Source organism: Exophiala aquamarina (genome assembly GCF_000709125.1).
Source record: "Exophiala aquamarina CBS 119918 chromosome Unknown aczIA-supercont1.5, whole genome shotgun sequence".
Lineage (NCBI taxonomy): Eukaryota > Fungi > Ascomycota > Eurotiomycetes > Chaetothyriales > Herpotrichiellaceae > Exophiala > Exophiala aquamarina.
Genome location: NW_013550583.1, coordinates 1,896,575 through 1,919,652, shown reverse-complemented (window position 1 = coordinate 1,919,652; position 23,078 = coordinate 1,896,575). Strand labels below are relative to the sequence as shown.

The window sequence follows — 23,078 nt, the reverse complement described above, 5'->3', positions numbered from 1 at the left end:
TTATACCTACAATGGAACTGTATATATGGGACTTTAGCGTATGGCGTTTCGAGGCAGCCGACCACCTTGGGAGGTATTGAGTCATTAGTCGCCCAGTCGGATGGTTGTCATACACTTGGATGCGAAAGCAGGCGCCAACAAATGTGTTGGAACACTGGTCTCGGAGTGTCTGTGATGCACTGCATGGGCAGCACGATGAAGCCACCAAGAAAGGAGGCTTCAATAGCCAGTTATTACTAGTGCTAGTAACCAGTACGGAGTACCAAGTGGCAGTAATAGTTCTGGAAATAGCGAACGCTACAAGGCTTCCCAGACAGATACACGAGGTCAAGTTTTCGGATAGCGAAAAACGTGGTTCATGATTGAATTATATAAATATGAGGTTGTGCTCTCCTTCGCACTGAGTACAGCATGGGATTGGCCACGGCGCGTCAAGGCTGCGGAACACCAAGCAAACGTGTGGATGAAGCATCTGCGTGGAAGTGGACGAGAAATGGAGCTAAGCCGCGGCAAGTCGAAAGCCACCAGAACCCATAGAAGCAGTGATTATCGAATAAGCGGAAGAGATTGGGGGATGACGGGTGGATAAACCAGTCAGGATGGAGGGGTTGACGCCCTGGCTAGACTCAAAGCGGCGCTCTTCAGAGTTCACCGCCCATAATGCGGATTAAGGGATAAGGGGAATAGGGGGGGGGAGTGCAGGAACAGATGGAAGATCTCGTGGCTGAGTGAGATCATGTCGCGCATGAAGATATCCGGCTGCATGAGTGGTTGTACTGGTTGCTCAGGGCAGAAACATTCAAAGGAATGCAATCCGGCTGTACCCCTAGGAATCAAAAGGCATTGTTGTGGAATTTGACCGGTCCTGGACCAAACAAAGGATGGGTTTCGTATGCATGCACTTTAGGTGGTATGGCTGTTAGTCGCCTTAGTAGCCAGCACCTCAATGCTCAAGCATAGAATGTGCTCGCACGAAGATGGCGATTAACGCAGGTAAACACTAGATGCTATTCAGGGTCTCTGCTTTCTGCTCGACGTGCAGCAAATGCTCCTCCTCGTCCAGGTGGTAATACTGGTGCCTCGGGCTCCTAGTGGCAGCCCTTCCCCCCAAGGTACGCACGGAGAACGGAGGAACTTAGGTAAGGACTCGGTAGTCGGCGCTGAGTGTAGTTAACCAAGTTAGCTAAGCTACTCGTAGTCAAGATAGCTAGCTGCTACTTGACCGCCTAACTTTGGACAGTCCTGGAGCTGCCATTCGTCTCGCTAATGCCCGCCAGGCCCTTCACCTGCTTCCACTTCCTCACGAACCCCTTGCAAGTTGCAATTCTTCACCAACCATTACCTTGTTCGGTCTTCACCACACATTTCCTTTCGTCTTCTTTCCTGTGTCTTCCTCTTTTTCGACATCTGTATCTCTCTCGCGCACCACTGGAGCCGTACATTCGTTTAATCAAGCCCAATACTCCGTACACCGTCTGCTGGACAGTCTGGATCTGTGACGTTTTGACCTCGAACCCCTCCCTCTTTCCGTACCCTCCTCAGAGGCTTGGTTCCCAATCGCGCCTGCACATCCGTCGCTCTCGCACCCTTGTCGCAGGACGTTCCGACACCTCCTGCTTCACATTATTTTCTTTCACACCCTACTCGGTAACTCGTAAGACTAGGCCGGATCTACCTGGTCCAGTTCCCCTACCTCGATCAGGCAGTATCCCGGGACGCCTTTCTTCCGTTCATCATTCTCCTTCTACATCCTCCCTCGACTCTCCTCCATTCTCTGAGACGGCCACAGGTATGCAGGCCGCAACTCTACCGCCCTTAAGTCGAGGCGAACTGTCGCCCGTCTCGACCACTGGCAGTGAATGGTCCGGAGTCAATGCATACAATCAGATCCCCAGAAACGACGCTCCTCTGAACGCATATTCTCTACCCAAAGACGACTATGGTCCCAACAAAGCACTTCCCGCGCTCCGCTCACCTCCCATCAATGGTCCTCCTGGTTTTGGCGGGCCTGGCCAGCTCGAACCTTTGGGTCAACGTCGTCCCTCTGATTCCGGCTCGCGAGGTTCATCCCGTGCTGCATCGATCGCGAATTCGCGCTCTAGCGATGGCACGATATCCGACCAACAGAGCAGGAAATATAAGAAGATGGAGATTGAACTGTTCCAGCATTATACGATCCTCAAGGGTTACTTAAGAGGTGCTTCGCAGGTCCCGCCGCGTCCCAATAAAGCCAGAGACAAGTTGCTGCGACTCTCGCCTGTCCAGTTTCACGAACTAAGTACCGATGTCTTCGATGAATTGCAAAGAAGACAAGCCGGTGCAGCGCTTCCGGGGAGACCCCCGCGCGTTCAGAATGTCCCCAACTTCCTCCAACCACGCTCGGACTTTCATGAAAAACGCAACCAAGCCCGACAGAAATTGTCCTCCTTGCAGACACCACGCTTTAGGGATCTTTCCACGGACGTCTTCTGCGAACTGGAAAGGAGATTCCCGCAATTTGCTTCCCGACCTGACACAGCGAACAGGCCTGGCAGCCGTTCACGATCACGAGGCCCCGGAAGTGTCTCGTCGGCGAATGGACTTCCCGCCTTTCCCGGCCCGCAAAGATCGCAAACCTTTGGTCCTTCTGGGTCGCAAGGGTTCTCTCAGAGACAAGATTCTGTTTCAAGCCTTCCACCTTTTGACAACCAGCCTGCTGCTGAATTCGGTCGTCCAATGGCAAAGCAATTTCAGAGCAATACAATCACTCCCAACAAAAGCACCATGGTAGAGGACGAGGATGACACACAACCAACCGGTTCTCGCTATGACCGCTCAAGTGATGCATTCGGGCTAGAAAGCTCGCTTGCGAGCCCGAGAAGCGATCGAGACACGTCGGCCACCTCTCAGAGCGGCGCTAGCTTGCCCTATAATTCGAAGCTTGGCCAGACGAATGTATCGGAGTTGCAAGAGAAGATGGCAGAACTCGAATCCACTGTGGAAACGAAGGATCGACAAATCCGCCAATTGACTGCGGATAGCACTGAATGGGAAGCGGCCAAACTAGATTTGGAGAAGAAACTGGAGGAAGCCCAGAACTTGAACAAGTCAATGCAAGAAGAGATCGAGAAGTTTAAAGCCGAGCAACCCCATTACAGCGGAGAAAACGTACTATGGAAAACAAAGTACCTCAAACTTGACCACGACCATGGTGTTTTGCAAGAGCAACTCAACCTGCAGCGGAACTTGACAGATGAAGTCAGTCGGCAAGGCCAGTTGTATCTTCAGGAAATGAGAGATATGGCGGAGTCTGGGACCGGCAGCTCTGAGCGTGAAGAGAAGCTCCAAGAACAAGTGCACAAGCTCGAGGAGGAAGTCAAGGAATGGAAAGGTCGCTATGTCAAGACCAAGACCCAACTCCGAAGTGTTCGAGCAAGTTCAATTGGTCTTACAATCTCTCGGGCTGATGTTGCTCGACACGGAGCCGCTCTACAGGACCAAGGGGGCTTGGTCAAGGACGTCAATGTCACTAAATTCCAAATTGCCATCGACGAGCTACTTCGCATTGCCCGATCGGAAACACCCGCTGCGGTACTTGATCACATGAAAGTTGTCGTACTAGCCGTCCGAGGCATCACGTCGGATATTGATGCTGCACCGTCTACAGACAAGGAGGACGAGATGACGAAACGAAGGGCGAAATTGAAGAGCAAAGTTTCGGCCACAGCGAACAATCTGATCACAGCTTCGAAAAATTTTGCTTCTGCACAAGGGTTGTCCCCTATCAGTCTCGTAGATGCAGCGGCGTCCCATCTGACAGCTGCTGTGGTGGATCTTCTCCATACTGTCAAGATTCGCCCCACACCTGCAGGGGAACTTGAAGATGATGATGAGCCAACTTTGGAGCCTCTCCAGAGCAACGGATATTTCAACGTTGTCGAGTCGCTGAGAAGACGGAGTGCAGTGGAGAGCGTGTATAGCGCGCTGAGTACCCCATCCGAGGCTAGAACGAACAGCAATCAAGCCAGCTCGGGTCTCTATCAGCGTGGTGGCTCGGCGTATATCAATGGTCCTGGACTAGGGATTAAATCTACAGCTGGGTTTGGAACGAGCCAAGAGGAAGCTGACCTCGAGGACCTCAAGGTAAGACTGCCAAGAAGCATCGTTGTTGCTGCACTGACACCCCAAACAGATGTATCTCGAGGACCAGACGGACGGGTTAGTCCAATCCATTACCTCGTTGGTCGATGCGATCCGCGGCAATGAGCCTACGAACACAATCCAGAACCATATCTCGACCATTGCAGGCACGATTGAGAATATCATCAGCTCGGTAGAAAGGACTGGAGGCGAACTGACATCTTACAAGGCCTTGTTAGCAGAAAAGTCTGGACCAATTCTCAAAATACTCCAAGACTGTCGCCACAACCTTCTCCAGACAAGCTTGACAGAGGGTCGAGAATCGACACAAAAACTCCCACCTATGGCATTCCAGATTGCGCGTGAGACCAAGGAGCTCGTGTCACGGATCATGGCAATCGAGGCTGGTCGCGACGAAGATTTTAGCTGAAGCGTGGTTCAGCACCAAACATTACCCGTTCAACGCTGGAGGGGATTGACTGGGACAGATCTATCCGGTATCAACAAGTGCATATGTATTTTAATGTATCATCACTACCACCAGATAAGTTAATACCATATCAAAACTCCGAGGTGGAGGATAAATAGACAGAGACCAGAGACAGCCCCTTTTTCTTTGAAAACGAGTCATGACGCTATGCACCTTTTGATGGACTCGACTCGGGAACCGGACTTGGCAGGAGAAGTGGTCTTTTTTTCCCTTATTTGACGTGTTTGGCATGGGCTGCAGCTCCCAGCTCCCAACTCCATCTCCAACTCCAATTGACCCTGCCGAACCATTGAAGTCGAAGCATTCTTGTACCATAGATTTTGGATTCGTATCTCGCCGTATTTCCTATTTGCAGCAGGATTATCCCTGGACTCTACCGGATCGGCTCCGCGGCAAAATCATCACCCAGTTCATTCCACCACCACCGCATCCCGTTCTCTTTTGCGGCTTAGGCCTTCAATAGCTTGACATCTTTGGACAGACATTGTCGTTTAGCGATTGTCAAGTTGGTATAGTGAGTGGAATCCTACTTCCCATTGTTTTCATAAGTGTACTAGAGAGTATATGTGAATGGGATACTGTTGATATTGCTATCAGACAACTGGTGATGCTAACTTCTGGGACACAGTTACACTACTGTCACGTGTGATTATCACGTGCAGCTCTCCTCGATTGAAGGTGTGATCCAGCTCGAGAGTCGTTCCTGCTTCAGCGCTACACCTGCTTACTACTCGTCCTTCAGTCAATCCCAATCCCACTTGCCAAGACAGTTTTACCCTGCGCAACTGCCCCTCGCCCCTCCCCTCACAGCCACTGCCGCTCCTGCCCTTTGGCCCTTGATTCAAAAATGAACTCCCTGCCCCTCCGTGTCAACTCTTTCAAATCATTCCACACTCTCACCCCGCTACGTCTACCAACTTCTCTTCCTCGTCAATCTCTTTTCAACAACCATCCACTTTCATCTGCCAGATTCTTCTCCTCTTCTCCAGCAAACATGACTATCACCGCTTTCTTCGAGGTCGAATACAGCGATCCGAAGCTCGAGAAAGCTCAACCTGGCGCGAGTAAGTCCACACCCCATGTAACCCATCTGCCTACGATTCTATCTACGCTTCCTACCCGGTTCTTCCTTTCTATGACGAGCTCGCCTTTCTTGTCTGAACCTGTCACTGACCTTCATCTTCCCTCTAGCCAAAAAAGGACGCATCAACTTCAACCTCTACGACGATGTAGTTCCCAAGACTACCGAGAACTTCCGTGCTCTTTGCACTGGTGAGAAGGGCTTCGGCTACAAAGGCAGCGCGTTCCATCGTATCATCCCATCCTTCATGCTCCAAGGTGGAGATTTCACCCGTGGTAATGTTAGTACACACCAAGATGTGATATCAAGAGAAACAGCTCTATTTACCCGACCACATACTGATCGACCGATTTCTAGGGCACTGGTGGTAAATCCATCTACGGCGAAAAGTTTGCCGATGAGAACTTCAAGAAAGCCCACACCCGACCGGGTCTCCTCTCCATGGCGAACGCTGGTCCCAACACGTTCGTTGACCCCATCCTTTCCCCAGACCTCAGTCATTCTGTGTTTCATCTACCTCTCTACTAACACAATCCCTACAGTAACGGATCTCAATTCTTCATCACCACCGTTGTCACCTCTTGGCTCGATGGCAAGCACGTCGTCTTTGGTGAGGTTGCCGACGAAGACAGCATGAAGGTCGTCAAAGAGCTCGAGGCCCTAGGCTCTGGCAGTGGTCAAGTCAGCACAAGATTCAAGCCCACCATCGTGGACTGTGGTGCCCAGTAGAAGAGTTGATGTTTCCACAATCAAATCAATCCGGGAAGGGAAATGACAAGCTGACATCGGTCTGCGGCATCGAGAATTAAGATTAAGACTGGAACTGCATATCGGCGGTCATCGCAACCCGTCAAAAGTGTGTGATACAAAAGGACTTCTATCTCCATCCACGTCCTCAACAGGTAGACTAAGACTACGTAGCGAGGACGTCCAAGGTTTACCGACATACTTCTAATAGTCGGTAAATGAAAAGTTGATTCTACCTACCAGACTAGATACTAAAGGCAAAGATTGCCTCGTCTCACGAAGCTTCTGGCTTCTGGTCCTGCTTTTTTGTCGTGGTGATGGCGTACTCTACCCCACCTTCACAATCCCACCGGGAATAAACAAGTTTCAATTTCTGCGAGGCCTGTAATTCCGTTCTGCCCCGCACTTCACATGCTCGGTTGATCGCCATACTCGAGCTTTCCTGTCCAGGCCCCGCGAGTACGGGGTTTCTTGTAAGCCGCAGTACTCCGTACGCAGTTAATACCGACGAGTAGGTGGTGAGCCCGAAGCTCACTTGCGCCGGCTCGCCAGCCACTACCGCAAGGAAACTACTATCTACTCTAGCGGATTTTGGGGTGTCGTGAGTGACACATACGTGACTTCGTAGCCACATACTCAGGTACCTTCCTATCTATCTACCCCGAGCACCCGTTCAAAAGGGGAAGGGAGATTTTGGCCATCGGCTGATCTGAGCCTACGAGACGTGACGCTGATGTAGGTACACACACATATGCAAGAGCAACGCAATACGAAGCAACACCTTGCGCGGCACTAACTACAAGCGGCGAAGGCAACAGCAGCACGCGTTGATGCAGGCGAACGTTCGTACGCAGCTCGCGCGGTGCCTCGGCCAGATTCACCGTCAGGTGCACAGATCCTTACCAGCTGTCCACCGACGAGGTCTCCGTGGAACAGACTCTTGGGAAACCTCCACGGTTGTTGGACGGGTATGGAGGCTGTCTGGCCATCCGATCCCATCCCATCCCATCGCGTTAGATACCGGGTTGGGTCCTTCGCCCATGCCTGGCGCGAGACCTTGCCTCACGGTGGTGCGTGGCGGCAGGCTGGCACGTACCGTACACGTGGATGGGCGACAACGCGAGGTGCCCTACCGTTGTGGGAGGCCGGGGTTCGGGATGGTTGCGTAGATACAGCCGTTTGACATGGCGCTGTGAGATTCGGATACGGAGGAGGGACCCCTTATTATATAGTATATAGCGATAGAGGGCATGGCCACTCGATGGTACAGGTAGCTGAGTTGGCGGTATGTGGACCTGGGCGAGGTCTACTGTACGCCGGTGGCAAGCACGTTCACTGCCTGGTTCCGCAGACATAAATTTTGCAATATACAGTTACATCCCAGGCGGGGAGTCTCGGTGCAAAGACGTCTTGGTTCCGAGGATCGAAATGAGCCAGGTGGCCGTGTCCACAGATCTTAGGCATAACATATGTCATGTTTGTGTGGTATTATGTGTAGTATATGTATTTCCATCAAGCTTGGTCTGGTGCATTCCCTTGATGCGAACTCTTCACCTTCATGCTTCTTCATATCCACCATCCACCCATCTCAGGGTTCCGATCCCATCCCTGTTCACGCTAATTATCGTGCTTCCTACTCCCCACGAACCTGAGGCGTAGCTTTCGCATGAAATGCCGAAGTATATAACCCTCCCCTAAAGACAGGTCATGCCAAAAAAACAAAAAGATCCGATCCGCTCTCTTTTTGGGTCTCCGTGTACGCCTCGCTAAGAAACAGAAAAAAACGGGAAATGGAATGGACAATCTGTTGGTCGTAACAGTTGGCTTCCCAGTATTTCAAACAATCCAGAAATTGCAAAGCTCTCACCAGAACACTCACAGGCTCGACGGCTTGCAGGCAATCTGACGTTGTAGTGCAGGGCAAGTGCCCATAAACGCTTGGTATACCATCCACCCTATAACAAGTTGTGTTATTTTGATTACAAGTTGAGATTCGTGTAGCTCATCAAAATCTGACTGGGCGGCCCCTGGGGAAAATTTGCTATGTCGTTCAGTAGGACGCGTGGCATTCACCAGGCAGGTCGGCCATATATCTCGGCTGCGCTTCCCTCAAACTCGGGTGAATCTGGGCTGTAGTGTATATGGTCGCTTGCTCGGTGTTGTTGAACAAATCCCATATTAGATGGCCGATCGTCTCGGACATCAGCTCCATGTACACCCAGGGCTGAGGAGGAGTGATGCAACTGTGTAGTCAAAGATGGATGTGTTTGAAGATTCTCATCTGTGTCCCGCAGTACACTTGAATTGGTTGATTCGGCTCCCGTTGAGTAGCGCTTGTTTCGCCCTGGCGATTGAGAGTTAGAGAACGGAATTCGACTCGCACTCAAACCTTGAGAGTCTCTCTTGTATGGACTTTGGTGGGTGTATGCAGATGGACCAACGGCAGCAACTCGAGGCCGCATGACATTTGACCTGTCGCCAGAATCACCTCCTGATTGCCTTCGGGAACTCTTTCGAGGCACGGCCGGTACGGCCGGTAGAGCCGGTAGAGCCGGTACATCTGGGATTTCTCCTGCCGGCGGTCGTCTGCGAGATTTCCGTGAAGCTTCAGAGCCAATACGGCTAGGCAATTCTATTGCACCGACCGAGTCGATCAAAGGCAAGGATGGCGCTTGTTTCGGGACAGTTGACACAGGTCGCTCATCCTCATCAGAATCATCCACTGATATGTCATCGTAAAGGCTGTGTCTCTGTTGGACTGGTGACGCAACTCTGATGCTGGTACGATCTGCTCGACTGCTCTCACCATGCGGCGGGAGATCTTCGTCGTGGTATGGTTCTGATACCTGGCCCTCCGGTATAGGGGTTGGTGGGAACAGACCCGGAGGAGGTGCTCGAGCACTTCGAACAACTTCAAAGCCTTTGTTCTTTTCCTTGGTCTTTCCACCAATGATGCCCTTGAACCAACCTCTTGCCGTCGACACGCGCCCTGTGGGATCAGCCGGACCAGTCTTCAGCTTTCTGGTTCCGCTTGAAAGAGCAGCCCCTCGAACACCATAATAGAAGTCGACCTCCCTGACTGCGTAGTCCTTCTTTGGGCCGGGTCGTTCACTGATGGCATCCTCGAAGTCATCATTTTCTGCTCGCACGGGGGTCGAGGTTCCCTCTCCGATGTCATCGTCCACGGCTAGATCGTTATTACCACCCCTGCCTGCACCCGCGAGGGGTATCCTTGGTCTGCTGTCTGCTGATCCGAGGGCATCCATGGTGTTTCGACGTGGAGGTCGATAATAGGGGTCTTTTGACTCTGTCTGTTTGTGGTGAAGACCGACGATAGCACCAACTGAACTTGTTCCACTCAATCTCTGTGTAAGTCGTTTGCCAATGGTACTTCCGTTGTCTGGGGTGGAATGGCCCATGGTGCGACTATCAAGATTTGAGCTGATTCTGTTGGAATGTCTGGGTCCATCCATCAACGCCCCTGAAGTCGCGGAGACACTTCGTGAGCGAGTCTTAGCCATTTGCAATTGTTTCTGTTCATTGTCAAGAGCCGAGAGCATGGCAGCGTTGGATGACATGCTGTGACGGGGGTGCTCTCGACGGGGCAAACGACGAGATAGTTGTCGCATGCCAAAAACCTTGTTCAGTCCACCTCTTGTAGCACCGCCAGTGTCTTCATCGCGGCCTCCTGCACCTGCTAGCCGGGCAATCACTTCAACAAGTGTTTGTATGGCATTCAAGAAGAATCCAAACACAAGAGTACAGGCATGGATAATTAGAATAGCATATCCGAGCCAGCCTCGAGAGGAATCTGCAACTCCCAATGAGGGTACAAAAGCTATGGACAGGAGGATCGTAATGAGTCTGATGACGGAGAAGCAAGTGTGATAAATGTTCATGGATGTAGCAGATGGGAACGGTCTGAAGGCGTTAATGGTGAGAATCAGGACAATTTCACAGATGGCAAGTAATACCACCTGTGCCACCCCCGATTGTTGAACAGCACCAATTGCGATGCCACGCAGAAAATTGACCATCAAAGGGACTAGCGCGAAAGTTGCGGCGTCGTCACAATAGGTATTGTACAAAGGGCCATACGCCAGAAGAGTTAGGAGGTCGTCGAAGAGGAAAGATCGAGGCCTTGTTCGGATAAATAGAAAGACAAGTCGAGCAGAGAAAGCGAGTACGAAGACCAGTGACACCGCGGCCAAGGCCACTGAGTAAGTGGGACCACGTCCTGCGATTACAAGTTGATAGAAGGACAAAGATGTCAGGGGAAGGAGGAAGAAGTTGAGCACAACCCGGACGATGTTGCCGATGGTGAAAGGAATGTTCTTTGAGCGTAGGTCTTCGGGTTCAACGGCAGCAACTCGGCGGTATAGATATCGTCCAGCAAAGCCAAGTTGGGTCAAAATGGAGACGGCTGCGACAACAACGACCAGCCATACCATCATGTCGGCCCAAATATCTCTGTCAGAAGTCATACCAACTAGCTGACTCATGCCGTCAAGGCCATATTTTGTATCGTTGCGAAGCTCATAAATGCCATCGACTATACTTTCAGTGCCATTGCCACCCGAGACGAAGCTCATGTTAAACATGAGAGACGACCAGCTCACCCGGCTGACGGCCGGTTGGTAAAATCCAGGATAGTTCAGGCTGAGGCTACCAGTCAGCACAACGAATTGGATGTATTGAAGGCAGTCACCGAAGCCGGGGGTGACGAGACGTAAGAGATCCTCATCCCGGCCAAAATTGCTGGACCAATGAAAGATATCGCTGGAGCCCCAAGGACTGAAGACGGCGGCGGAAATAGTGGCGACGCCAACAACGATAAGAATGGCTAGAGGCAGATACCTCAGAAGACCTTTGAGATAGCTTCCAAGATCGGGAGTGATAGTGGCAGTGATGCAACCAAGGTAATTGCCGCTGGCATCGCCTGACTGAATTTGGAGGGTGGCTTGAATAGAAGCAAAGGCATAGCTGGAGAATAAGTCGTGGGCGACAGAGAAGGCTGGAAGCTGGCTGAGATCGGAAGAGTTGACATAAAATGCAGGCGCAAGAGGGCATTCTTCTTGAAGGACCGACTCACAAAATCTGCTGGGTTCGGCAATCCAAGGTGTGTAGCTCAGGAAGGTATATCTAGCAAAGAGAGTGGTGTACTTGTTGTTGGCTTCACTCAAGTCGGGGATTTTCCCAAAGGTGATATTCGGATTGGACCATGAAGGATCATCAGGAGCGGGATAGGGTGCGTCGGTGGTTCGCCCTGTGACGTTGCCGTAGATGGTGACATTGAGATTATTGTCGCCCGTGTTGACAAAGACAGCCCTGGCTTGGAGAGGATCGAACTGGAGGAGTCTGGGAACTGATGAGATATAGCTTCTGTCAAGACAATTTTGAAATTCGACGCGGGCGGCGCTCGCCAAGGAGGTACAGACGCCAAACAGACAGAGGAAAATTGCCAGCGAGTGGCTGAGATTCGATAACAGAAGGACTCGAAGGCGTCGAGTTGGAGAAGGCTGAGCGGAGGCACCGGTATTCGACGAGTACATTTCGGGTGGCATGGTATGCAAGCCCGTATCTTTCATTTGGACCGGATTCATCTCAACGGCAGGACATTGTTCAAAGTGGTGCCTCGGGTTTCGCAGCGAATTCCGTGGAGCTGGTAAAAGTGAGAAGAGAAGAAAAGGAAGGTGATCGGATCGAATCTGCAATGAGAGCGTGCAGGCTGTGGACTGTTGATTACAGAGAGATCAGCAGGTGCGGATATACAGAAGGAGGAAGTCAAGGTGAGGAAATCGTAAATGTTTCAGATGCAGTGGTTGATGACCGGTATGCAGCAAATGACGAAGAGGAATTAGTGAGGATGGAGTATAAAAAATGGTTGAGGGTGTGTTGGGTTGCGATCACAGGTCACAGGCAGAAAGAGGCGCAGGCGCTCGGAAGAGGAGAAGCAGAGCGGAAGCAGAAGTGGCAGTCTGGCAGTCTTGCAGAACGACCGAGACACAGTGACACCAAAAACGAAGGCGTGGTACGACATGCACTAACGCCCTCGGAGCGACCACTGGGAGGCGTTGGATGACGGAAGGAACCCACTGTTTGCCGGGACTATCCAGACTAGTGCCAGGGAGCCAGGCCCGCTTTGCTATTTCTGGCGTGAATCCCTTGCCTCCCAAATGCACACCAAGCCTGATCCTCTAGCATTCACATCGCATCTTGTAAACCCACATCGCCATCTAAATCCTGGCGGAGACATGGGTCTGCCACAAGTGACGCCTCATGTTGTGATCTCGGTTGGCTTCCTAAACACAACAGGTTCACAACCCACCTCCTGCTTAAAGTAATCTTCTACATGGCACTCCGTACCTTATCCGTGTAACAGATATCGATTCGAAGATGGTTGGCCTTGACACTTGCTGCAACGACAGCAGCATTTAAGCAACGGAAGACTACTCAGGATCGCGACTAGCCATGCGAGCCCTAATCCTTCCGCCAATAATCCCAACTTTTGACACACGGGCTAGACCACTTCTTAATACGGATTGATGGGGCAGGGGCCCCATGTGACTTCTGGACTGTTATTGGTGGAAGCGCCGGATGACATGTCACTACGGTAGAACATTGTCCTCTCAATATACGGTGGAGCATAATCCCCTCGAACGATGCGTATGTACAGCAAGTTCACCGTGACTACCGCCACCGTGACTTCCAGCAGGAACTCAGACATCAACAATTCAAATTCCATTTTCTGTCTTCCTGCCCTCACTTGAAGCGCTTTGGCACAATGGAAACCTAGCTCTTTGGCGATTTCTTCTCAATTATGTATACGGTTACTGCTACATTCCTTTTGACTGCTTCTTACCCCGTCCATCCTCTATCAGTGATGGTGCCCTGCTTTCTCCCCACGTGCCCGTGTTAGAGCATTGACAACATCCTACTCGACATCAATTTTGACCTTCCATTACTTGTTTCAGCCATGTCTTCCTCCGATAGCATCAGCTCCGAGAGCAGTTTCGAGCCTCCACCTATTGCTGCCGCCACCCGCCGCCCCTGCCCTCCCGACCGGGTTCCTCCCAGAGCGCCGTCCGGCACATCGTCCAATCGACCCTTACCAGACCTCCCCCACCATTCAGATTCGGGTCATAGCGGAGATGTGCTCTCTGCCCTCCTGAGAGACCGACCACTCCCAAATCCCATGGAGCAAACTGCTGACCACCGAAGACGCAGTCTCATTGCGTTGGACCGCAAGAGAAGGCTGACAAACCCTGACTATGGCGATCCGAGAAGAAGATCCAACAACACCAATTTCCCTGAAAGAAACATAGCCCAAGATACTCAGCGTACTGACGCTGCTGCGTCGTCGTCTGCCCGGAGTCGTGCCTCGTCTACCACTGTTGTGCCTCCACAGATAATCGACTTGACAGGCTCCTCGCCCCCCTTACACGAGGATGCTGCTCAGGACACAAGGCTAGTCAGAACGCCTTCTGAGAACACCCGGCAAGCTCTTGGCCCTCGTTGGCAGCCAGACTCGGAGGTGAACAACTGTCCTATATGCCACCGCCCATTTACTTGGATGTTCCGAAGACACCACTGTAGAAAATGTGGCCGAGTCGTTTGCAATGAATGTTCCCCCCACCGTATCACCATACCTCGCCAATATATTATACACCCACCAACCTTGGAATTTGCCACATCACCCACTAGCCGGCATGTCAACTCTATAGATCTCACCCAGGATGATGATGAAAACCTCCGCTCACCCTCCAGTCCAGGTCTGTACGGGGTATCGGGCCGTCAGTTGGAAGGGGGCGAGAAAGTTCGCTTGTGCAATCCCTGTGTTCCCGATCCTCAACCAGAGCCACCTCTTTACTATTCAGCAGGTAGTGATGGCACTTCCCGCGACTCTAGGTGGAACGGTGGTCTCGCGCAGGGATTCAACTCCAATCACACGGGAAGGCCCGGTCACAGGCAGACAGTTTCGCACTCAGGAGCGTTTGAAGGACGGAACGCCACCGTAAGTGCCGGCTCCCAAAGCCACAGTCAAGTACTAACAGGTGAGAACAGGGTCCAAGAGGTGACCAACTCCGACAGCAAGGTCAAGGTCGAAGGGCTGGCCGATACTCTGGCTATGGCAGCCTTGAAAACAGCAACTCTGGACCTGGCTGGTTTGGCTCTGTTGTGGGACTCTCTTCACCAGCACGATTTCGTCCAGGTGGTTCCGATGGTTCAGTGGTGCCGAAACAGCAGCCTGACAATTCCCAAGTAAGGGCATGCTCCTGGTATGATTCGTTTGTCTAACAAGTGCAGTACACTCCACAGTCCGTCAGTCCATCGTTGGTTGCGGTACGACCAACCTACCCTGGCAATCAGCAACCTCGTGGCGAGTATACGAGCACTGCATCGTCCATGCCCAATCGAAGCCGAGGAATTTCTCTTCTTGACGAAAACAATTTGTCTGGTCGAAGCGAGCGACCTCGACCATCACAGAATCCATTTGTTATGAATACTCGGCCACGGCTGGCTGAGAGTGACGTTTGTCCAGTTTGCCGCCGAGCCCTGCCTCCCCAAGGGCCCAATGGGGATGAGTCTGCACGAGAAGCTCATATAATTGATTGTCTCATGGCTCGAGACGCTACATACCACGGCGAGGGCAGTCCTGGAGGACCTTTCCAAGCACGGATCCACATGCTGCCGTTTATTGCGACGGAGAAGGACTGCGTTGGGCAGGACGGCAGCAATCAAGAATGCTCGATATGCATGGTAGAGTACGATGTGGGCGATGAACTGGCAAGGTTGGAATGTCTTTGTAAATTTCACAAGGAGTGCATCGTGGAATGGTTCGGTCGAAAAGCAGAATGCCCTCTCCACAAGCTGATGAGCTGAATGGATGATTATGAATTAATGATATACTTGGATGAATAGATGAACTCGGTAGGGGTTGTTGGGAGGATTTAGCGGGATGGAATGCTGGCTTTATATTGGTTTATGATATGATAGCCGTCGTTTAGTGGGATCCCTCGTTCGTCTTGTATTGAGCTCTCCTTGTGTTATGATATTAGGTCGTGGAGAAGCAAGAGGAGGCATATCTATCCCGATTCTCTACTGCTCTCGTCTTGGACAAATTGATATTTTAACTGCATGCCAATCACATGAACTATTAGATCGCGGTGTACGATCACAGTATCGCTGTCATGCAATTGATAATACTCCATATTTTAGTACATACACAACTGAAGCAGCCGGAGGGGCTACTGAGTATGGTAGGTATTAGGTGTTAGCACTCGGGCCACCTACCTTAAGTAGCACAGTAGCATGCCTGGCAACTCCGAACTGTCTCCAACTTTTCACCATCTGATCCATTGTCCTACAAGAGGTTTGCGGATCTCTTTGTATATCGCTGCATGGCGCTCTTCTGTACTGATTAGAAAATATGCGCCGCCCATATTGCACGATCGAATAATCGTCTTAACTGGCACACACAATTTCTCCTTCGATAGGCCTTGGCCTCACCTCACACCTGCTTCTTTTGTCTGAAAGCGCGTTCTGCTCTTTTAGTGACGATGTGGCCGTTCAAAAACGCTTCACAGCCTGAACTAGTTGCCCAGATAGCGGTCCAAGGGCCGGGCATTGACCAAGTGTCCACCAGCGCCCCTGCAAGAGTTCCTGAACCCGCAGCATATCAAGCACCCGATGCTCTGCGACCACCTTCCCTTGAGCGACTCTCTTTACCATTTGCCATTAGAGCTCCTATCATGATGGGCACAGCTTTCATACCGGGCTTCGTTTTGGGGGCAACCAAAGGAGCTACGGTAGGAGGAGATCTCTTTCGAGCTGAGAATGCCCATCGGTTGCCAACCGAAAAGAATGGATGGTACCAATATCACAAGACCAAAAACTATCGCGCCATGATCAGTGGTCTTAAGGCAGGCACGCGATACGGAGCTGTATGCACGGGGTGGTGGTCTCTATTCATGGTAACTGAGGAGCTGATTGATCGTTCGAGGGCCCGTCTTTTCGAAGAGCGAGATGACGACCGGGTTCCAGGGCAGAGAGATGTGGCGAGCACCGTGGTCGCTGCGATGGCTGTTTCTGGGGTGTACAGCTGGACCAATGGATTGGATTATTTTGCTGCGGCCAAGGTTGCTCGGACTGCTCTTCGATTTTCATTTGCCTACGGCTTCCTTCAGGACCTGGTTGCAAGCTTCCGAGGAAAGCCTCCTGCCTACATTGCGTGGCTGGGGGGCTGAAGCTTCCTGTAAATCGAAGGCGCTTGGTCTTGTTCAATTCCAAGCTCGACCTTGTTATCGAATGTCATACTGCGCCTGAAGCACAATCGGCCGCATTGAGGAAGCCGGAATCGTGCCAAGCACTTCATGCGTTCTAATGACCTGGCCGTGGCCGTCCCTTTGGAATCGATGGGTATAGATGGCAACCAATTTTTCCACCCAGGACATCCACCAGTGCTCAGTCACGTGAGGTTCGAGGCTTTGGTCACTCCTCAACCATTTACTGCTGCATTTGCAATAACATTTTCAAGGATCTCAAAGCTCCAAGGATTTGTTCTCTTTTGAGGAGCTGAATGCAAGATAAACAACAGCAGCAACACAACTAAGCGCTGGATAGCATTTCGGCAGCACCAATGAGACGCTTCAGGCTACAGGTAGGGAGGTGGGCAACCGCATAGAATTGTTCTAGGCGGGTTCTAGTTGAAGCGCAACCCCGGTCGATCAGCCGCATGCCCGGAAGGCCAATGGCTGTGGGCCGTGGGCCGTGAGCCGTGGGCCCATCAGCGCCGGGCCTTGGGCCAGGGTGGTGTGTGGAAACAAACAGAGGGCAAGGGAGTGGCTTCAGGATTCTGGGTTGGGGCGGTTGGTTCGCTTAGCGACAAACAAACGATCCCAAGGCCCGGCAAGCGAAGAGAGAGTATTTGTTTGGGCGAGTCTGCGAGTGCTAACGCACAGACACATCCACGAGTACGAGTAACGCTTGGTCGGCCGCTTGATTTTCATGCGAGTGTGAGTTTGTGTGTGCGCAATGGGTACCGATATGATCGAACCCTTGCAGCTATGGATAGGTCCCCGTACTGACATCTTTACCTAAGGACGCACACCTGGGGAGTTAAGTACATATTTGTTAGGGTCCCTTTAACTAGAACTTTGCTGACCGTATTCTCTGTCCTCGTAACCCTGCTTGGGCCTGGATCCAGGGGTCGTAAGGAGTACGAATACTTGCGGGAAGTGGGAAGACAGCAACATTGCCCATCTCTTGGGAGCCCCTCAGCCTCCGTCATAGAAGCAGAGTCAGGTCCCCCGCCACGACTACGACTAGTATTCTCCTCAAGACCAAGTATGATACGGAGTAGCCTTAGTCCCAAGACAAGGCGTTGTCCTCTTCGAATGAAACAAGCTGATAGTCCTGGTCGGGATGTTTGATGCTCCACAGAATCCACAGGCTTCAAGCCAGATAGCCATGGGCCATATCCCTCCAGAGTCCAAACGGCATCCTGCATCACTTGTTTCGTGCCCATCCTCGTCCCTCGCTTCGTGAAAGGCACTCCCAGTTGGGTAGTCAGTAGACCTACCCACACGAATTTCATCCCCAGGCCCCTCTATTGTACCCGCCAATTTTCTTATCGACCACCCTCTTCCATTGCTTGTCTTTGTATCCCTACCATGAAGCACTCATCTCCAATTCTCTTCAGCCATTACAGACCGCTCTCGCTATCCTTCCTTGTGCCAACTACCAATCCGCAGCACCTACCATCTCGTCACTAACTGCGCAACTCCTCGGACAGCTCGTGCTTGCGCCTGCGCCTTCACCTGAATCTACACCTTGCTGCCAGATCTGCAAACCAACTCTCAGTGACTAAGCCAGGGAACAAGCACAGCGGAAACCACAGTTTCCCAACCTGCGCGTCCTTCCGCCAAATCGGCTATTACCTCTCTACCTTCTACCTTCTCCCCTCGCCCCTCGCCCCTCGCCCCTCGCCGAAATCTCGCGTTACGGTTTCCAGTAAGTCCTCTCCGCAGTCCCCAGGTTCGCATCATGCCTGCGACTGGGGGATGAGGGGCACTCTACAACGAGCAGCTGGTCATCCTTCGTGAACCGGCGCTCGACACAAGAACAAGTTGAAAATGCGGCGGCATCATGGACGGGCCCTGTCCCCATACCATGGACGGACCGCCTCCCCTCCCTCCGCTGAGGTATCTTTAGTTCGCAGCTTTGACTCCCAAGTCAATCCTTCACAACCTGTCAGACAATCTCCTTTGGCAATTTCTCAAATCCAGGGCATGCCTTTGGATTTGATCGATCGCATTCGCTCCTTCCCTCTCTTTCAATCCACTTCTCAGGACTTTCTTGCCGACATTTGCCTCCTCCTCAAACCTCAATTGCACAACACCAATGAATACATCCTTACTGAAGGCGATGACTCAAAAGCAATGTACTGGCTGGTTCGAGGTGCCGTAGCAGTCACTTCGCGTGACGGTGAGAGCACATTTGCCGAATTGAGGCCTGGCGCCTTCTTCGGCGAGATCGGCATTCTTATGGAACGACCCCGGACCGCCACAGTGGTGGCTCGCTCCAGATGCATGGTTCTGGTCCTGAAAAAGGAGGACCTGCAGACAATATTGCCCAAATATCCTGACGTTGAGCGAGCAATCCGCGAAGAGGCCTTGGAGCGATTGACCCAGTTGGAAAAGAAGAAAAGACAGGTCCTCTTGGGAACCGAAGACCTACCTCCGCATGAGCGACGCGGATCGAAGCGCGCCCGCAATGATTTCGGCGAGGATGTCGACATGGACGATGGTCTTGCGTCTTCCATCTCGTCCAAGAGGCGGAAATCTCCCAGTCCTGGCACGGCCGAGGTCTCAACCGCAAGTGCACTGGGCCATGGACTGGTCAATATCAGAGCAACCTTGAAGGAATTACCATTATTCGCCTCCCTACCATCTGATATCCTCCACTTCCTCGGCCTTAGCGCCCAACCAAGGAGCTTTGCTCCATTCTCCGATATTGTCAAACAAGATACCAGAGGTCGAGAAATCTACTTCATTGTACGTGGAGAGGTCGAAGTCATTGATGAGAAACATGCTTCCAGTCCGAGAGGGCGGCAAGATAACGTTCCTAATGGCGTTCCAAAGACGCCATACGTGAAGGCACGACTCAAGCCAGGCCAGTACTTTGGCGAGGTGGTCAGTCTGTCGCTTGCAGATCGGAGGACAGCTACTGTTCGCTCGGTCACCCAAGTTGAATGTCTCATGATTTCAGAGAATGTCCTAGCTGATTTTTGGCGTCGTTGTCCACCTAATATTCTACGTCAGATCCAGGAGACAGCCAGGGAGAGACTCAAAACGGCATCTGACAACGATGTGATCATGAACGACACAGATGCTGCCCCAAGCATTCATAACCTAGCCATCGGCGACAAAGACGCCTCCGCGAGAAAGGGCGCCCTCGGTCCTAGAGTCACTTTTAATGAGGCACAGATATCAAACTCTGTTCAACCTGTTCAGCCTGAAGAACCCAGCACCTTGGAGCCTGTTGATCCTGATCCATTCTTAAGCCAGGGCTTAGAAAAGGTCAAGTCTCGCTCGAGGAGAGGATCCCTCGCCCCTCCATCTCCAGATGAGCAATTGAAAGACATGAAGCGACGGTCGCCCAGGTCTTCACCTATAACCACGGCTAGTCCATCCCCTCGAAGTTCTGCTTCCGGCACGCCTTCGCCTATAGCCGAGCATAAAGGACTGGGTTTTCCATTTGTAGACCCATTTTCTCCTGGTGGAAGACCGAGGCCGAAATCAAGATCTAGCCGTGGGCTCAATCGGGGAAACATACCCGAAAAACTATTGCCTTTGATACTCGAGCATCTCGCACTTCACGAACTTATGCGCCTTCAAGCTGTTTCCTTACATTGGCAAAATGTTCTCAACAATGCACCCAACCTTCTCCATAAGCTGGATCTGTCCAAGTACAATCGGAAAGTCACCGATGATCTGTTAGTCAATCGGATCTGTCCTTTTGTGGGTCAGCGCCCTCTTTTTGTTGATTTAAGCAATTGTTTTCATGTGACCGATGAAGGGTTTGCTGCGCTTGTGACTACATGTGGAGCAAACGTGGAAACATGGCGGATGAAGAGTGTCTGGGATGTCACCGCCCCTGCCATACTCGAGATGGCCAATCGTGCACGTAATTTGAAAGAGGTGGACCTCAGCAATTGCCGAAAAGTCAGCGACACCCTTTTGGCAAGGATCATCGGTTGGATTGCGACTGGAAATCAACAGAATCAATCGACAAGACCCAAGGCAATCGGACAACGCCCTGTTATCAACACCAAGCTTAGTATCACCAATCCACCTGCTCCTGGTACCGTTTTTGGCTGTCCTTCACTGAAGACTATCACGTTGAGTTACTGCAAACATGTCACGGATCGAACGATGGCGCATATTGCCACTCATGCTAAGGAACGCATTGAAAATGTTGACCTCACTCGATGTACGTCAATCACCGATGCAGGATTTCAGTACTGGGGCAACGTCAAATTTCCACGACTCAAGAAGCTCTGTCTGGCAGACTGTACTTATTTGAGCGATCAGAGTATCGTCTGGCTGGTGAACGGAGCTGGCAGTGGGTTGAGACACCTGGACTTGGTAAGTACTTGGCCAGCCAACTCAGTGCGGTCGTACCTAACATTGAATCTAGTCGTTTTGTTGTGCTCTTTCCGATACGGCAACCGAAGTGCTAGCTCTAGGCTGCCCGAATCTTACCCATCTTAACATGTCATTTTGCGGGAGTGCAGTTTCGGACCCGAGTCTACGATCCATTGGTCTTCATCTGACCAAACTCAAAGAACTTGCTGTTCGAGGGTGTGTCCGCGTCACCGGGTTGGGGGTCCAGAGCATCGTCGAAGGATGCCAGAAACTCCAACTGCTTGACGTAAGTCAATGCAAGAACTTACAACCATGGCTTGTATCTGGTGGTGTTGAACGATGGCGCTCTGCAGGTCGTGACATCGAGTTTGTGGTTGTGAGTGTTGGAGCGAAATTGGTGCGGTGAGGTGAGATAATTTGTATTCTGCATTTGCATTTTGCACGGCTTGCGACTACATGATAAGATGAGATCTAAGTCACTGGATGCATTTACTTCAGGATAAAGGCATAACCGGACCGTGCGTGTTGGACGGTAGATTTTGTACTACACGACTGTTACGAATACGTACAAAGACAACGTTCCTGATGGAATTCCTACATAGGGGCAAGGGAAGGACACTGGCGTGAAAAAAAGAGACATACCCACAGGAGATGGATTGCGATATGAAACTATTATACCACTATATTTTGGAGCAAGCAAGCAAAGTGAAACAGACATAGTTAGGGCGGATGATGGATGGCTATATGGAGATCATTGGAGATGAGAACATTCCCCTAGTGTTTATCCCCCCCCCCCCGTTTTCAAAGGTTGGGAGACGATGGTTGTACAGTTGTTCCTCTGAATACTTAGCTAAATACCCCCACGACTTTCGAGTACTATCGAGGACTGAGTGATTCCTCCAATTATCTCCATCGGTTTTGGAACATTTGGATCGAGTTTAGATCAACGATCTGTTTGACCCATTGGGTGCGTAGAGACGCCGGCTCTTGCTAGGTTTACAATAGTACTAACAAGGAGAAGAATTCCAATGAGAATAATGGATGTATCTACGAGAATTCTCTCGTCCTTCCTTCCTCCTTTCATCAAAGACGCTCAACCGACTTGTGGATAAAGAGTCCCTCCCCCTTGGCCAGCACAACCCCATTCTCATCCACTAACTCGGCATCGACGAAGTACTTCTTGTCCTTCTGAATGTCTCTGATTTTCGCGGTCACCAACACCACCAACGGCGTCGGCACCGGCCTGAGGTACCTCACCCTCAAGTCCGCCGTGAGGTTATCGGGCGCCAACCCCTGCGACTCGCGGCAAACGGCGACGAGGATGCTCATGATCTCGTCGAGCACCGTCGCCGTGATGCCTCCGTGGCACACCCCGGGATACCCGTCGAGCCCTGCCCGGAGCGCCAGCAGCGTGCGACACTCGTCTTTCGCGTTGCGGGCCGAGAGTGCTGGCCGTCGGTACAGCGAGCACCAGCCTTCGATTGTGTCGTGGTTGTTGAGTGTCCGCGCGAGGAGCGCGTTCTCACCCGTTGTCGGGTCCAGCGTGCGTGTTAGGGTTGGCTCGATCGCGAAGCCGCTGTCCGAGAGCGTACTCAGGCACCATGGAATACGCCGGAAGAGCGACTCTTCTGTGCCCATGATGATACTGCTTTGAGATGGGTTTGGTGCTTGTTGTTTAGGCTAGATATGCTTAGGCGTCGAAAAATCTCCCTCAATGTGCGTGCGCGTCCGATCTACCGTTCGATCTTATCTTGCGTCTGTGGGGGTGCTGGTCGACGGACCTATATAGCGTCCAATTAAAACGGCTCCTACAACCTGCAAATTAAATGTAACATTGTGTGGATACACTGAAAAGCAGGGACGGCTGATCGTCTATGTAGTAGGGAGTTTCTGGATATCTGAACAAGGCCACTTTTGGAAGTCACTCGAGGATGTACGAGATCTCGGTCTCTTTCCATCCTATGGACTCTGTTCTAGCTTATATACAAATTAA

At 51.6% G+C, this 23,078-nt stretch overlaps 7 protein-coding genes across 7 annotated transcripts; 5 read left to right on the top strand and 2 right to left on the bottom strand.

Annotated features, from left to right (window-relative positions):
• Positions 1-1,791: 1,791 nt before the first annotated feature.
• Positions 1,792-4,549, top strand: A1O9_07346 (uncharacterized protein; the record flags this gene model as incomplete). Its single annotated transcript, XM_013404292.1, has 2 exons — positions 1,792-4,122; positions 4,172-4,549. 2 exons carry the CDS (start codon positions 1,792-1,794, stop codon positions 4,547-4,549), a joined length of 2,709 nt encoding a protein of 902 aa, XP_013259746.1.
• A 1,054-nt stretch (positions 4,550-5,603) lies between these two features.
• On the top strand, positions 5,604-6,419 carry A1O9_07345 (peptidyl-prolyl cis-trans isomerase, mitochondrial; the record flags this gene model as incomplete). The annotated part of the gene is made up of 4 exons (XM_013404291.1): positions 5,604-5,673; positions 5,801-5,970; positions 6,048-6,154; positions 6,233-6,419. The coding sequence occupies 4 exons, from the start codon at positions 5,604-5,606 to the stop codon at positions 6,417-6,419; spliced, it is 534 nt and encodes a 177-aa protein (XP_013259745.1).
• A 2,087-nt stretch (positions 6,420-8,506) lies between these two features.
• On the bottom strand, positions 8,507-12,001 carry A1O9_07344 (uncharacterized protein; the record flags this gene model as incomplete). The annotated part of the gene is made up of 1 exon (XM_013404290.1): positions 8,507-12,001. One exon carries the CDS (start codon positions 11,999-12,001, stop codon positions 8,507-8,509), a length of 3,495 nt encoding a protein of 1,164 aa, XP_013259744.1.
• A 2,322-nt stretch (positions 12,002-14,323) lies between these two features.
• A1O9_07343 (uncharacterized protein) lies at positions 14,324-15,320 on the top strand (the record flags this gene model as incomplete). Its single annotated transcript, XM_013404289.1, has 3 exons — positions 14,324-14,451; positions 14,502-14,649; positions 14,757-15,320. 3 exons carry the CDS (start codon positions 14,324-14,326, stop codon positions 15,318-15,320), a joined length of 840 nt encoding a protein of 279 aa, XP_013259743.1.
• Positions 15,321-16,192: 872 nt separating this feature from the next.
• A1O9_07342 (uncharacterized protein) lies at positions 16,193-16,684 on the top strand (the record flags this gene model as incomplete). Its single annotated transcript, XM_013404288.1, has 1 exon — positions 16,193-16,684. One exon carries the CDS (start codon positions 16,193-16,195, stop codon positions 16,682-16,684), a length of 492 nt encoding a protein of 163 aa, XP_013259742.1.
• Positions 16,685-18,571: 1,887 nt separating this feature from the next.
• On the top strand, positions 18,572-21,491 carry A1O9_07341 (uncharacterized protein; the record flags this gene model as incomplete). The annotated part of the gene is made up of 2 exons (XM_013404287.1): positions 18,572-21,085; positions 21,138-21,491. The coding sequence occupies 2 exons, from the start codon at positions 18,572-18,574 to the stop codon at positions 21,489-21,491; spliced, it is 2,868 nt and encodes a 955-aa protein (XP_013259741.1).
• A 677-nt stretch (positions 21,492-22,168) lies between these two features.
• On the bottom strand, positions 22,169-22,723 carry A1O9_07340 (uncharacterized protein; the record flags this gene model as incomplete). Its single annotated transcript, XM_013404286.1, has 1 exon — positions 22,169-22,723. One exon carries the CDS (start codon positions 22,721-22,723, stop codon positions 22,169-22,171), a length of 555 nt encoding a protein of 184 aa, XP_013259740.1.
• Positions 22,724-23,078: the final 355 nt, after the last annotated feature.